The sequence below is a fragment of the Phlebotomus papatasi genome, chromosome 3 (assembly GCF_024763615.1).
Source record: "Phlebotomus papatasi isolate M1 chromosome 3, Ppap_2.1, whole genome shotgun sequence".
NCBI classification, from domain to species: Eukaryota; Metazoa; Arthropoda; class Insecta; order Diptera; family Psychodidae; genus Phlebotomus; species Phlebotomus papatasi.
The window spans coordinates 69,434,135-69,450,505 of record NC_077224.1 but is presented as its reverse complement, the minus strand read 5'-3'; the positions used below and the strand labels follow the sequence as shown (position 1 = coordinate 69,450,505).

The 16,371-nt window shown below is 31.9% G+C and overlaps 1 protein-coding gene across 2 annotated transcripts in view; it reads left to right on the top strand.

Annotated features, from left to right (window-relative positions):
- Positions 1 to 16,371, top strand: part of LOC129808125 (ras-GEF domain-containing family member 1B-like) — a 35,649-nt gene that overhangs the window by 6,242 nt on the left and 13,036 nt on the right. For both annotated transcript variants that reach the window (XM_055857875.1, XM_055857876.1), the window contains exons 2-3: positions 5,456 to 5,836; positions 9,388 to 9,888. In XM_055857875.1, coding sequence (XP_055713850.1) covers positions 5,456 to 5,836; positions 9,388 to 9,888 — 882 coding nt within the window. The remainder of the gene's footprint in view (positions 1 to 5,455; positions 5,837 to 9,387; positions 9,889 to 16,371) is intronic.

Sequence of the window (16,371 nt, the reverse complement as noted above, 5' to 3'; positions counted from 1 at the left end):
ACAAAACTTTCTTAAACATGTGACATTTATATGTCTGACGTAAGTGGCGTTGCATTCGCATATTTTTCAGAGCATCTTAAAATAGGTTTTTATCAATAAAACTCCACGGAGAGAGCAATAGAGGTTTTTGTATTATTTTACTAAAGAATATTATTTATGGAAAGTCGTAGAACAATTGGGAAAGATCTTAAAATCTTCATATTATCAGTTTAAACTTTCAAATTCCACGGTGTTAAAACACATGATACAGCATAAATATGTTCGGCTCATTTACACGGGGATATTTTGATTCGAAATCTCCCTTTCGAAATATAAATCTCCTAGCTTATCAAACTCACAAAATTTTAAGAAAAATGGAATAAAAACATATTTCGGTGAATTACCTTCGAGTAATTTTAGCCTAATTATTTTTACTAAAATATATACAGGGTCATGCACAAATAATTTAAATAAACGAATAAATAAATGAATAACAAGTGCCAAGTGCATTGAAGGCGCAAACCACATTAATTACAGACACATTTCGAAGATTTCGAAATATCCCTATTTAAATCTAATCATTAGGCCCATTTTAATGATTATATATTTTGATCAGAAAGCGCCCTTTCGAAATTTAAATACCCCAGCTTAGCTGAGTTCTACACCAGGAGGGGAATTCTGTAACGCTCTGGCAATGCCATATGACAAATTGGGTTCAAATCTTAAGAGAGCTTTTTCGAAAATGCGATTCTGTAGCCGTGACATTGCCATTTCAGCTCAAGTGGCATTGTCAAAAGTCACTTATTTGAGATTTCTGGCAATTCAAATGACAATGAATTTTGTTAAACAAATCAACCAAATACGTACTGCGTTTTCATAAAATCGTCAAGTAAAAGGATTTCATTAAAAAGTCAATGAATTGCAGTTTCGGACTCATATGATATGACAAAAAAAGCTCGAATGGCATTGTGAGGTTTCGAACTCACGCGTGACAATGCCACGAAAATTACAGAATTCCCCTACAGGTCAATTTTAAATGACTTTGGTGCATAATACTTCCGGCACACCATTCCTTTCTTTCTCACACGTTTTGAATATGTCTGTTTCATTCTCTTGCACTCTTCTTCTTCTCTTAAACATCACTCCAAATTCAATTTTGCTCAATCGAATTTGGTATGCGAAAGAATGAGATAGTCATATTCAAAACATGAGAGAAAGAAAGGGTTTCGAATTTCGATTTCATGAAATTTTCCTGATCTAAAAGGTGTATCGGAGCCATAAAAAACGCCTTCAAATCTTTTAACAAAATATACTTGATAGTTGATATTATATTATTTAGAAAAAAAACACATTTTTGGGAATTATCTTTAAAGAATTTTTGTATCGCCTAGAAGAATTCATTTTTATTAGATACGCTCTCACTATTTTTAGTAAAACATACAGGGTCATTTAAAAATAATTTAAATAAATAAATAATAAGTGCCAAGTGCGATTGTATTACAGACACAAACCACGTCAATTACAGGTGCATTTCGAAATGTCCTTATTTAAATCTGCACATCTTACCATCCAAAAGTAGATCTTGAAAAATTCGAAAATCTATTTGAAGATCCAAAAAAGAGACTTTCTTACTTCTTAATACTTTTGCAAGGTGGCTGAAGTTACATCCTGTTCGAATTTCGAAAAAAACAGAACAACGACGTTTATTGTTCTTGCCCTATTTTAGCCAGCTTTTTAGTGTGATATTAGATAAATTTTTCTAACCTTGTTCGAAAATTTAGTATGAAAATTCGAAATTGAATTTGAATTCTTCGAAAATCAACGACTTTTTGTGCAAATAGAGTTCCATTTACCTTTTATCCAAGACACTTTTGGAGAATCAAAATCTACTTGTGTTTGGGCTCATTAGGTCAATTTTGATTAGAAAATTCCCTTCCAAAAGAAAACTTCCTCATTGAAATGTACCGTTATAATTTTTTACATAGCTTTGGGTACATGAAATTTTATTTGAAAAGATTTATGTACGATTTCCATTTAGGCGAATGTATCTTGCCTTTGAATGTGCCAGCCTTTCAATATTTCAATTTTTTCTCAATTTTTCAATTTCAGTATTTCAAATTTATAATGCTATTAGACAAAAAATGTGTAAAAGTTAAAAAAAAGACCAAACGTCTTCTCCTAAAATAGTGATAAAAAAATCGTCCAATGAGATGAATAATAATCTTTTAAATAAATTTCACAAGGCACATTTATGGAATATATTACTTTTATTTTGCCTAAGTTTTTGATAAAACCATCCTTCCCATAATTTTAAAATGCTTTGAAAGAAAATATAAAATTTATATAAGTTTCTATTATAGCCGAGACACACATGAGATAATTATTGAAGACACAATTAAGAAACATTTTCGAAGAGCCGCTGGTGCATAATGCATTCCATTTCGAAATTCGTTCGTTTGAATGGATTTTAGTGTTAGTGATTCATTTTTCAATTTTCGCTGATTTTAGGAATTTGCAAATTCAGAAATTTAAATTATCTTCTAAATCACTTTATTGTCATACAATTTATAAATATTTTTATATCTTATTGCTTATTTCAAAATGAAGATTCCCAGAAAATTGCCAATCTTTTATTGGATTTATACTGTTGATTCTTCGTGATAACAATTATTTGGTCTTAATTTTTACCATAGTTTCTCTTACCTTATCTTGGTTAAATTCAGTGCAGTAATGTCTTGAAATGTTTTGTAAACCTGAGAAATGTCTTGTCTATCTTTTTGCACTGGACGTTGGTAATCAAAGTTAAGACGGCGGTGGACGCAGAAGATTTTTCAATAAAAATTGTACTATTATGCAACGCATTTCCAGAGCTTTAATAGCAATAAAAATCAACCAGGGGACTCTCAACATTTGATTTTTCCATACGTTTTTGCATAGAGGCACTGAGGACTATTGGCAAGTTTTTTCCTAAAGAGAATTGACTTATAAGTCTGATATACTTCGAAATCGTGAACTAAATCTATCTAAAAATACATATTTCATAATGCTCGCCGAAATAATACAAGAACTACGAGCAAATTTGTTTAAGTCGCGGTGCAATAGTTGCAAAATTTTTACAAGGAAAAGTGAAAAATATCTTCATTTTTTTATTAGGCTTTATGGGCTCCTGAATCAACTAAAAAAAATCCTATAGGGTAAAATGAGGGGATTTGGAACCCCATTTACAATTTGGGACATTTGAGATTTTCTCACTGTTTTAGAGATTCAAAACGAAGAAATCTGTTCCTTTTCTTCTTAAACGTTTTTTCTTCTATTTTGCAGTCTTTGTTTTCTTTTTGTTCATCTGAAACAGTGAGAAAATCTCAAGTGTCTCAAATTGTAAATGGTTCCAAATTACCTAATTTTACCCTACATTAAAGTCTGAACACATGTTGCTTTTCTTTTTAAATAAATTTATTAAAGCAAGACAAAAGAATTTATCAAGTCAATTGCTTATTAACTCTTTGTTATCCGAGTTATTGGGAAAGGAAATTAAGGATAAAAAACCGTTTGTGAAGGGAGATTTTTTTGAATTTTCTTTAGTTTTTGACAGCTGTCATCCGAATGTCAAAGAGATGATTTTATAACATTTTGTCAATAACTTTAGTTGTCAAAGATATTGTAAGGTTTAACTTTGAGAATTAGAAATGTCTCCACCGTCTCCACTTTTAAGACCCAGAAGGATTCCAGAAGAAGGTCTATACTAAATATTTATTCTTTAAATGTTTGAGGTAGTTTTAAGTAGGGTAAAATTAGGTAATTTGGAACCATTTATAATTTGGGACATTTGAGATTTTGTCACTGTTTCAGATGAGCAAAGAGAAAACAAAGACCGCGAAATAGAAGAAAAAGACGATTAAAGAAGAAAAGAAACAGCTTGGCTTCCTTTTGAATCTCTAAAACGATGAAAAAATTTCAAATGTCCCAAATTATAAATGATTCCAAATTACCCCATTTTACCCTAGTTATCATATTTTTTTTTTATTTTTTCTTTATTTCTTACTCGAATTTCTTAACACTTCTGACTTTCAATAGGGTTCATGAAGGCAATATATGATAAAATTTGAAGCCTTGGTCGCTTTTGTCTTGGAAGATATCGACTTTCAAAATTTATTGATTTTACAAATTTTCTCCTAATTTTATCTACTTATAAACTTTTAGTATTTTAGTCCCACGGAGCGTTTGATACTTGCAATCATTCAAAGTAATATAATTATAGCATATACGATCCATTATTTAGGTTTATGTCATTTTCCCCATGGGGTGGGCCATAATAAGTCGGCGGTAGTCGTGGTCGAATTTTTGTATAGATCAATAACAATTGTCCTAAGAGTGTTAACTACTTGGAATGATTTATAATGTGATTGCTTGGTATAATTTTTATAATTTCAATTAAAAAGCGTTTTGAGAAATCGAATAACGCAAAATAAATTGAATAAAATATTGTTTGAGCTCAGATTCTTTTCAATATTAGATTTTTGTGGTCATTTTGCTTTTTCTATGGAAAAGTATTGTGCGCGGCGTAGGGTAAGTGTGCCAAATTTCGGCATAGTTGCATGCAAGCGTCAAAGTCTCAAGTTTGAAATGTAATATTTTAAATACAAATTGATTTTTTTAATTGTTTCTTTTGAAAGAGTGTTGCATGGAACCTTGTAAAGAGTTTACCGTCTTGATTTACTCTAAAATCATTCTTAATACATTTTACAATGAATAAAAATATAGACATAGCTTTGGTGTCCTATTTCGGCCATCTTCATTCTCATAGTTCCTTGCCCTTCGGGAATTCTTCTAATAATCTTTTTCACGTCATCTCGTTTGTCGTAGCTACATTTTTTGTTATTCTTTTGCATTGTATAATCTTTAGAGTACGTAAAATCTAAAAGTTCATGGAAATTCGAGGAACAAAAAATGTGGCCGAAATTGCAAGCTGGTCGGAATTAGGCACATTTACCCAATAATATTTTATAATAAAAGTGATTGAGGAAAAGATTTTATCTATTTTTATTTTATTCTAACTAATATTATTCTTTTATAACTCACAATTGCATTGATAAGGAATAAAGAAATATTTAGCGTGCAATTATTTTGCAATAATTCTTGCAAGTAATTACAAAGAATTTCTGTAACAGAAATATTCTCAATATGTTCGCCTATTAGTTTGTAAATATTTAAACAGATTTAAGTTAATTAATAACGCAAGACCACTGCGAGAGTTTATGGTGCAATTTTGTGTGGTTTAGAAGTGTTTGCTGAAGAATTGCAATATCCCTGTAAAACAACCATGACAAACCCTCTGAAAAACCACAATATGACAATCCCCTTGAATTTTTATTTTGTTCGCGGTTTATTTATTCGCGTGATTCCGCAATTTGTTTGGACTTTTTGGATGTTTGTAGAAGAAATTAGTATGTTTATGATGGATTTGTGTCTTGTGCAGGTATCAGTGGACCAACACCCGGACAATCAGGAGGATCTGGGACCCAATAGTGTTCTCGTGTATCGCGATGGAATCCTCGTGGCGGCTCCGCTGGAGGCATTGATTCAGCACATGGTGCCCACGTGCGATTACTATCCCGAGCAGAAATTCCTCTTTGCCTTCCTCCTCAGCGGTCGCCTGTTTCTCAGGCCGGTGGATCTGCTGGCTAAATTGTGCCATCTGGGTGACATGGAGCAGAAGAAGCTCCAGCTAGAGGGGAGGGGCAGGGATGAGGGGAGGCTGGTGTGTGTTGTGAGGAATTTTGTGCAGTTGATTGCAGAATGGGTGGAAACGTTCCCGTACGATTTTCGGGATGAGCAGATGATGGTGATGGTTAAGCAGGTTAGTGAGATAAATGATTTACATATCTAATTTTTTTTCTAATCCCTTTTAGATAGAAATTAGTTAATTTTTTTTTGATTTTTTCAACTTACTGTATAGTTCCATTATCTGATTTACTTCAAATTTTGTACTTTTATTGAGTTTATGTGGCTTCGCATTATGCTTTCGAAACTTTCATGAAATTTTGAAATATATTCTTATGGCTCCGGTCCACCTTTCAGGTCAGGAAAATTTCATAAAGTCGAAATTCGAATCCTTTTCTTTCTCACAAACTTTGTATACGTCTCTCTCACTCTTTCGCACTCTTCTTCTTTTTTTAAAAATCACACCAAATTTAATTTAGCTCAATTCAATTTGAAATGCAAAAGAATGAGATAGACATATATGCAGAACGTGTCAGAAAGAAAAGTTATGTGAATTTTGATTTTATGAAATTTTCCAGATCTAAAAGGTGTGCCGGAGACATTATTATTTAAAATGATTTTTTTTTTATTTTTTGGGTTTGATATAATTTGTTCTATAATTGACTCCTTGACTTGGAGATATAAATATTGAATTTTGAGACTAATTTTTATTTAAAATTTGGGATTTGGCTTTAGTTTGTATTTTTGGTAAGGAAGCTGTCTTTCTGAAAGATTCCAAAAAAAATTGCCTGGGGTCCGATCACTTACACTCGGGCGGCTGTGGACAAAAAGTCAATTTTATGACCGCCGCCTTTGTAAAGGATATATAATATTATGACATGCTTCCAAGAGTGAGCTTAAAGCAATATAATGAAATGAAACTTTTCTTGATCTAAAAAGGTGTGCCGAGAACATAAATTATACCAAATTTGCCTTTTTCTACTGGACATAATGAATAAAATAACTAATCAAACGGTGCCGGCTAAAATCCTGAAAGCCAAAATCCAGAAACGCCAAATACCGAAAGCCGAAATCCTAAAAAAAACCAAAATTTCGATAGTCAAAATTGCGAAAGCCAGAATGTTGAATGATTAAAATTTTGAAAAGGACAAAATAATACAGAACATAATGCGTAAAATAATTTCCACACAATTTGGAGTAGCTATGACATTTTTAAAATTCGAGATTTCTGCTTTACTAGACTTCAACCGATCAGGATTTCGAAACATTCGGAATTTTGGTCCATTCAGAATTTTGGTCCATTCGGAATTTTGGTGTTCGGGATTTTGGTATTCTGGCTTTTGGCTTTTTAGGATCTTGACCCATTCAGGATTTCGACACATTAGGGATTTGGCCATTCGGACTTTTGACCCATTTGCAATTTTGCGTTCGAGATTTTGGATTTTCGGGATTTCGGGACTCATTCAGAATTTTGGTTATTCGAGATTATGATCCATTATGATCCATTCGAGATTATGACCGGAAACCCTTATCACATAAAATTTTATTTTAAAAAAATAGGCAAATAAAAAACATAAATAATAATAAAAGAAAGGTTAAATTTATTAGTTTGAATATTTTACTTAACAAATTTAATTTTTACTTGCCATTTTTCACTAAAATAGTGCATTATCTGCTGCAAGTGTTGCATCATATGATATATTAATTATTTAACCTTTACCCACCCGGAAAATTCTGCAGAAATTCATCAGATTTGAAAATTCTGAAGAATTTCTGCAGAATTTTGTTCTAAAGGTGGATCCGATCGTTATATGAAAATTCTGCAGAATTTCTACAGAAAATTTTATGAATTTTCGGCACTTTCCTCAAGATGTCGTTCTGTCAAAATGGACTTAGAATATTTTCTCTACAATTATTTATCAACTTGACAGAATTTATAATCACAATTTTCATGATATATTTTATATATATAAATACTGCGAGGGCATGCTGTCTATAGAGAAGGATTAAATAATAGCAGTAATAAACATACTCCCGACCGAAAATTCTGCATTTTTTGATAAATTGTACAAGAATTTTCTTGAGAACAAAAAAAAATTACCATGTGATTTTCAGCTGAGGCCTTTAAAATTATTTATTATTTATGAAAAAAATATTCTTTTCATTTCAATAAATATATTTTCGTCAATTTTTCGCTTATTTGAGACAAATTTTGATAGCTTTGGTTGTTTGCCGTTACGATCGCTAGTGCGGTTGGTGATTGTTGGCCGTTAAAAAAGGAAGAAGAAGAAGAAGAATTGCGGAGTTACAGAACGAAGTTTTGCTGGATAACTAAGAATAGGAAATCTTTATTTTTACCGTTAGATGACTTAAAAAAGTTCTACTTGAAATATTAAAATTTTCCTAATTAAAAAATTAATCAGAATTTTGAAAGCTTGAAATTTTGAAAAATTTAATGAAGTTTACGAAACCTTAAATTTAAAAAGCAGAAATGTTGATAGTGGGAAGTGGAATACCTTTCAAATGGGGTACTTTTTAGAATTGACTTTCTTCTTTTCTTAAAAATAAAACTAAGACCGTTTTCAGACTAGAGGTTTAGCCTAGTTTCATAAGGTCTCAAAATCCTAAATAGTATCCAATTTAATTTGCTCTTCTGATTCAAATAGATTAATTCCCCTTAATAGTCTATTTCTAAGTCAAAATTATCTAAAAAAAATATCGACTGATAAGGATCTAGAGAAGTTAAGCCTTATGGCTAAGCCTTAGGTCTGAAGCCAGTATAAGGCTTATCGTAATGTAATTTACTTTTACAATGGGTTGGTAAAGCTAAATAATATCACGGTAAGGTCCAGTTCCGTTTAAAAATACTCAGAAAAAAATATTTTGTAAAATTGTTCGTAAATGTTTGTGAAATCCTATGGAGGACTTACGAAATGCTCGTGAATCATATAACCCACAAACATGTTCGTAAAATTTTGTACTTTTTTCACATACATTGTTCGTAAAATGATCATTTGATGAACATTTTTTGTACTTTTACAAACATTTGTTCGTAAATGTTCATAAACATACAAAAAATGTTCGTAAAATTTTGTCATTTGTTTGTAAATTTTTGTTAGTCTGGCAAAAATTTACGAACAAATGACAAAATTTTACGAACATTTTTTGTGTGTTTAAAGACATTTACGAACGAATGTTTGTAAAAGTACAAAAAATGTTCGTCAAATAATCATTTTACGAACAATGTTTGTGGAAAAAGTACAAAATTTTACGAACTTGTATGTGGGTTATACGATTCACGAGCATTTCGTAAGTCCTCTATAGGATTTCACAAACATTTACGAACAATTTTACAACATTTTTTTTCTGTGTAGGAGAAAAAGCATATTTTTAAATCTGCTCCAATTCAAAGTTGTCCCAATTCTCCTTTATGCAATTTTTTGTTTTTAAAGATTTGATATTGTTTTGAAATTTTTTTTCAGACTTGATATTTATTTATTTTATTTATTTACAATGCGTGCTATTGGGATCAAATCCCTTGAAAACACAGAGATAGCTTGAGCAAGTAAAGAGACAGTTAGCGTCCACCGCCGTCTTAGCGTTGGTGACCAACCTCCAGAGCAATTTTTTAATTTAAAATTTTGTAGAAAGTAGAAGAAAAAGGTATTGATTTAGAAAATAATTCAGGTGACGCAGAAATGCATCGCTTGTGATCCTCGTCTGAGGCGCGATGTGGCTAATTTGCTACAGACGCTCGTGGGGCGCCTCACGAAGTTGGAGCGATATGAGGAGTTCCTGGAGAGGCTGGGACAGCAGGAACTGAGTCAGACCACCGATATACAGCAACAGAGTACAACACCGAGCGAAATGTGCCAATTGGTGCAGGATGTCACGGACATATGCCCCAATCCAACCATTCTAGCCTACCAATTAACTCACATCGAACTCGAGAGGCTGTCCTACATTGGACCAGAGGAATTTGTCCAGGCTTTCAGCAAGGACAATCCACCAAATCTCACTGCCACTGATGGTTCCAGCACTTCCCAGAGTGGCCATCATCATTCGGATCGTGTGCCCGGAACACCCGGCGGAAGTTCAGGCAGCGATGCCAAGAAGACGCGGAATCTCGAATCGTACGTTCAGTGGTTCAACAGACTCAGCTATTTGGTGGCCACTTCCATTGTCAGAGTAAGTTTGATGTTTTTTTTATTCTTTCTCTCTCTCTACTCAGCATTATAGTCAATTTGTTTAGGCAATTGTCACGCACACGCGAAATTAATGACCATCCTTCAAGAGAGAGAGCAATATCCCCTCAATCATCTTCTTTTTTGTAACTTATATCCATGTTTTTCTGTCACACAACATGGCTATTAATTTTTATGGAAAAATCAATGGATTCTCAACTCTTTTCTTTGAGAAAAAAATTTGTAGCTGCAAATTTTTACTGACGATTCTGTTGAATCGATAGTTTCTCTCTAGGAAAAAAATCAGATTTTTTTTGGATTCACTGTGGTTTGGTTTCAGATATTTGCGATGGAAATACAAATTGAAAATTTCACAATATTTACTAGTGTGGAAATGAGATTCAGCAAAATATCATTTGTTTGTTTACACAATAAACACTGGAGGTTTAGGCAAATTTCCCTCTCTTTCACCCAAAGGTTATGTATTATTTCGCAAGGAAAAAACAACAATAATACTTTCTTTCTCAGAAAGAAAGTTTAATAGTAAAAAAAAAGACATGGGATTTATTACGATATGTTTAGTTGATAAAAAAATTAATAGTGCCTTTAAAATTACGATTTTGGTATGGGTATAATATTAAATGAAAATTTTTGATAATTTGAAATAATTTTCCTTTTGCGCCTATAGTTTAGGCAAAACTGTTTTTGCTATTTTTTGGTGTTGAAGTGATTATAGCTCCGATTTTACAGAACCAATTTCATTCTTCTCAGAGAGAAATTTGAAGGTCTTGAAGCGATTAACAATTTTCTGCAACAAGAGCTTTTTATAAACAAAGACAAGGAGCGCTGCAATCAAATGTAGGTCACAACAGAAAACATGGCTACATGAATTTTTGTTTTGAAAATTTTATCCATTGATATTTTGTTTAAAAATGATTCTTACGTGTCTGTATTTTTTGTCAGTGAAAATGACTGTAGTGATTTTATAAATTTGGGATGTTTTACAGATCTGCTACATTTCGCTCCTTGGAAATTACAAGGGGCCAACTCATTTTTTGGCGATTTTGAGGTTTTAATGCACTTAGACAGAGAATTTAATAAAATTTCAGATGATATGAGTCAATAAATTTCGTTATTGGAAAAGTTTTTCAAAATTTTACTCTTTATGATTGCTTGCGCGGTTTTGTTTGAAGTCAAGGGGCACAAAATAGATTTATCGTTCAAATTTTTGTGAAACAAGGGACTAACTCAAGCAAGTTGATCCCTTGTCATTCTAATTTCATGAAAATTTGCGCATCATTTAGAATGACAAAGAGCTAACTCATAAAAAAACATATTTTGAAAGGTAAAAATATGTATGTTTCGATGTTTATAATAATGCTCATACATATAGAAAGGAATAAATTATTTTTATTAACATACTTAATTGAGATAATTATTTATACAAAGTTGAATCTTTCATGCTGTCTCCTGAAAAATGGCTCAGATTAAGTTGGCCCCTTGTAATTTCCAAGGAGCGATTTAAAGATATATTTTTCTTTACAAATAATCAATTAACGAGAAATTAACTTAAAGGGATCAATTTTCGTCAAAAATTGCCTTTTTGACGGAATTTTGATATTTTCTCTTAAGGCCTCTACGTCTACACACTGGGAGCAATTTTAGTCAAAAAATGCATTTTTGACAGAAGTTTGACGTTTTACAGCAGTTCACTGAATTTCCTTCAAAAGGTAAATTTTTGACGAAAATGACTTCAAATGTGAAGAGGTCCTTAAAGGCATCTACACATTGGGTGTAATTTTTATCAAAAATGTCATTTTTGACAAAATTTTGACGTTTCCACCTGCAGCACAGCATTCAATTTCCTTCAAAAAAGCAATTTTTGACGAAAATTGGTCCCAATGTGTAGAGGCCATAAGGCGTCTACACTGTCTAAACATTATATGAGAAATTTCTGTCAAAAAAGATCTTTAAGAAGTGTGCATCAAAAAATTTATTGGTATGAATTTTTCACAAAAAGATGAGTTTTTGAAGAAAATTTGTCTAATGTGTAGGCAATTTCTTTCAAAAAACATATCCAAGGCAATTTCCATCAAAAAATTTTGAAAGACATTTTTGACCGAATCCTTGAAGAAAACCATCACTATTCAAGATTGTTTTTCATGAAAATTTGTTGGAATACACTGATGCATTAACTTTCGGAAATTTCTAGACAAAAATCAGAGGAAATGTTCCTTCAAAGGCTGGATTGAATTCCACCAGGAACGACATCTCCAGAAAAACACTCTTCATTTGCATTTTTTCAAAATTTTCCACAAAAAATCACTAAATACTACCTCAAGGCACTTCCACAAATTTTCTCACTTTTACAGTAGGAAACAACTAATTTTCATGAAAAATAAATACAAGAGTAATAAACTTGGGAATGAAAGCAATTTGTCAAAATTTTTGATGGAAAATATGCACGATTTGGGGGAATTTTTCTTCAAAAATTCCTTCAAAAATAGGAATTTTTCTTTCAAAAATTTTTGAAATAATTCTTGATGAAATCAGGTCCAATGTGTAGAGGCCTCAAAAGAAAATGAGATTGTCTTACCATTTACAGTTGGGAAAGGTAAATGAAGTAGGGGAGACTGGGGCAAAAAGTTACAAAACCAATATTTAATTTTTTTTTACAAGCTCCTCCAGCGCCCCAGAAATTTCTAATTAGCGCAGTTTTATAGGAAATTTACTGCTCTACAATTTAGTGAAAGCGATTTTCCTCTAATTTGTAAGGAAATACATTTATCGCGCTGTTAAAAAAAAATACCTAGATGACATATTTTCATAGGAAATGTATTCCTCTACACCTTTTTAAAACACAGTTTTCTCTATCTGAACGAGAAAAGCGCTTTTCAAGCTATTTTAGAAAAAAAAACACAAAAAACTGCAAATCGTTTGACCAATACAAACAACAACCGGCGAGACATGGTAATGATATTTCTTTTCGCCGTGAGACATCAGAAATTGCTTCCGTTTTTGTTACTTTTTGCTCTATACCTTTTGTTACTCTTTACCCCAAGTGGCCATTTTTAATAAAAGGATTTTTGGGGAAAAGAACCTTTGTGAAATTCTAAAATAGATAGCGGATTCGTATTCAAAGAATCCAAAGTATTCAGAAAATATTCACCAGTGCATCAATTTTGGCAAATAAGTAGGTAATAATTTTTATCTTCTGCAAGGAAAATGTTTCAAAAATAGGGCTAAAAATTTCGATATTTTTTATTTTCTAAATTTCTTGTTTGAATTCTAAGAAACTTACGACATTGAAGAAGGTCTATGGAGGCTATCTATGGAAAAAAATTGAATCTGCTATCTCTTTTATTTTGAAAGATATTTAATTTTGAATTTTTCGATTTGTGACTTTTTGCCCCAGTCTCCCCTACTGATTGAATTATCAGGTTTTTTCCAATTATTTATTTGAAAACGTTAAATTTTTCAATAAGATTTACATCGCAAAGAAAACAGAATTTCGAATGCATTTCGAACATAAAGAATTGAAGAGATTTTATGCGCCGAAAAGTACACAGTAAAAAATCGTGTAAAAAAAAATAACGTGTAATTTCCAAATTACCACTAGAAAAATTGCAAATTTTGATTTTTACCACTATTAAAATGGTAAATTTTGTGTAAAAAATAATGTGTGTAAAAATTTTCAGCGTGTAATTCAAACATGTAATTTTTACCACTATTCAAGTGGAACAATGTCACTTAAAAAGTGGTAAATATTCAACAACGTGTAAAATTTGGTGCATGTACTCAAAAACGTGTAAAATCGCCATTACAGTTTGACAGCTGCTGGAAGCATCCACCTCGGTGAGTATTTTATTTAGTTTTTTGAGTTTTATAGCCTCTAATTTTGCGAAAAAGACCAAATCCCTCAAGAAAAAAGTGGAATACTACTGCTAGTGTGTATTTATTAATATTTTATATGAGTGATTGTGAAAAAATCCAGTGTTGAAATTTACATGGTGTCACATTGAGTTGCATTCTATCTGCGCATATTTTGCCTCGGATTCTGGTTCAAAGGGCAGTCTTCTGCCAGTGGTGGCCCCCACAATAACCACCCCTTGTGATAATCTGTCCTTTAGTCCAATCTTAAAGAAATACAGTGTGAAAATCTGCATATATTTCAACGGGTATGAACTTGTTTCAACTTGTCACAATTTCCACCTTCTATTCCCGGAATAGACGATTTGCCTCAGTGTTTCTACCCCGTGGGGCCCTCCTACGTTCTTAGTGAGTCTCAAATCCATCACTCACTGATTCTACCAAGTTCCAATGAAAGTTTGAAGCGTATTTTTTCTGCTATTAACCTCCAACGACTACGATTGTGCAGTTCCGGAAACGATATCCTTTAGTGCGCTGCTTATAGGGCATTTACTTCTGTGGGTGACTCTCACATTAATACCTTTAATATAATTTAGCTTATTTTATATCTACAGAGGAAACTGGGTCATGGAGGTGGACTACCAGGCGAAATGAAGGTATAGATTCTGACGGAAGAACTGGAAGCTAGAATGCAGCAATTAGGAAGATGGTGATGAAGGAATAGCTGACGAAGGAAGCTAGCAGCCCCTTAAGGTTAGAATTTTTTCTTATCTTCTTTTTTATCTTTTCATAATCGCGTCTATGTCGTTCTCGGAACTGCAAATTTTAAAATTCCGTTTCCCGTCTGTCAAAACTAATTGTTTTTTTTTCTAATTTACAGATTTGTCACCAAAATCGCTTCTTCAAGAAAGAAATCACTCCATATAAACAAGGCAAGATGGAGGTACAAAAAAATTATAATTATAAACATATGAAAAAAATAAAATTAAACGTTAGAAATTACATGTTTTTTCATTTTACACGCTCCTTTTTACACATATATGAAAATTACATTCTGCAAATTACACGAAAAAAACATTACATGTTGAAAATTACACGCAAAAAAAATTACACGCTGAAGATTACACGTTTTAAAAATTACACTTTTCCCAAAATTACCACTATAATAGAGATGTCAAAAATTACCTACTATTATAGTGGTACTTATTTTTTACTGTGTAGGCAAAAAACGAACCGATATAAAGCACAGTAGTGGGGATTTTTTTCGAAAGGAGATTTCGAATGAAAATATAAACATTTAAATGGGTCTTAAAAGGCTTACAGGGTTAACTTTTGTTTTTGTAGACAAGTCAAATACCGCAAAGAAGATCAATTGAAATTAAAACTTTCTGCATACTAAAAACAGACTTCATTTGAAATTTAATTTATTTCTTTGGGTTAAAACTATTTGGAAAGCTCCAATTTCTACAAAGTTGTATTTTCATGGTTTTCGAACATAATTTTAAGCTTTTCCAATTGATTGATCCTAATTAGCTCAATAAATGACTTTTTAGGAAATTGGGTCAATATATAGACTCAAAAAAATAAAATAATTAGTATTTTATGCCAAAAGTTGCCATTTGCCCCGATTGGTTTTTATCGCTAAAACTTAAAGGTTATCGGTCTGAAAATTGCTTAAGAGATTTTTTTTCTCTCGCTCTCAGTTTATCAAAGCAACAGCAATAAATCTTCTTAGACAAGAAATCGTTTACAGTATCTCTCAAAGCCTTTCATTATTTCAAGCAGCAGATTCGCACATTATACCAACCAAGCAAAATCTTTTTCTGCACATCGAAAATCACTGTAATTTTTCTTTCGCTATAAAATTTTATGTTGTGAGACCAACAAATCGTCGATTAAATCGCCTATTTAATCTATTCTTGTAATCTCCTCGAGTGAACATGGGTTTCATGCAACTAGTTGCACATGAGGAAAATTGACTATCAATTTAACGATCATTAAGTTTACAAGAAAAAAAATGTAATTTTCTCTGATATCGATAGGTTTCTTACAATATCATACTTTTTACAATGTTACAAAATATCAATTAGAGTTTTTTTTTGAAGAGGAAAAATTACCGATAGGTTGGGCACCAGATAGAAAGGCAGCAAGTGAATTGTGCAAGAAAATGTAGTATTAAGGCTGTATCAGTTTATGGTAAATGAGATTTTTAACGTGATCTTTCTTGAAATGGATATAAATTCTCCAAATTCGGTTTGAATTTAATATTATATAAGAATGATTTTTTGCAGAATTGATTGTAGATTTTGCGATTTAATAATGATGGGATTTTTTATTGGGACAAGAAAACAACATTTTATTCATTAAATAAGATTGAAGAATATTTAAGTAGAATCTTGACAGTTTGAATTAAGAAAGTCCAAGCGAATAGAAAAATTGCCCGTTTCACAATCATTTCTAAGTCGGAATTTTAAGATTTCCTCAAAGATCCGATTCTACTATGAAGATTCAACTTCAAAAAATTACATGTTTCTTAAAGAAATACAAAGTTCGTTACATACTTCGTTCACAACTGAAGTTTAATAAATTCGAAAATCGATTTCGAAAAGAATTCGAT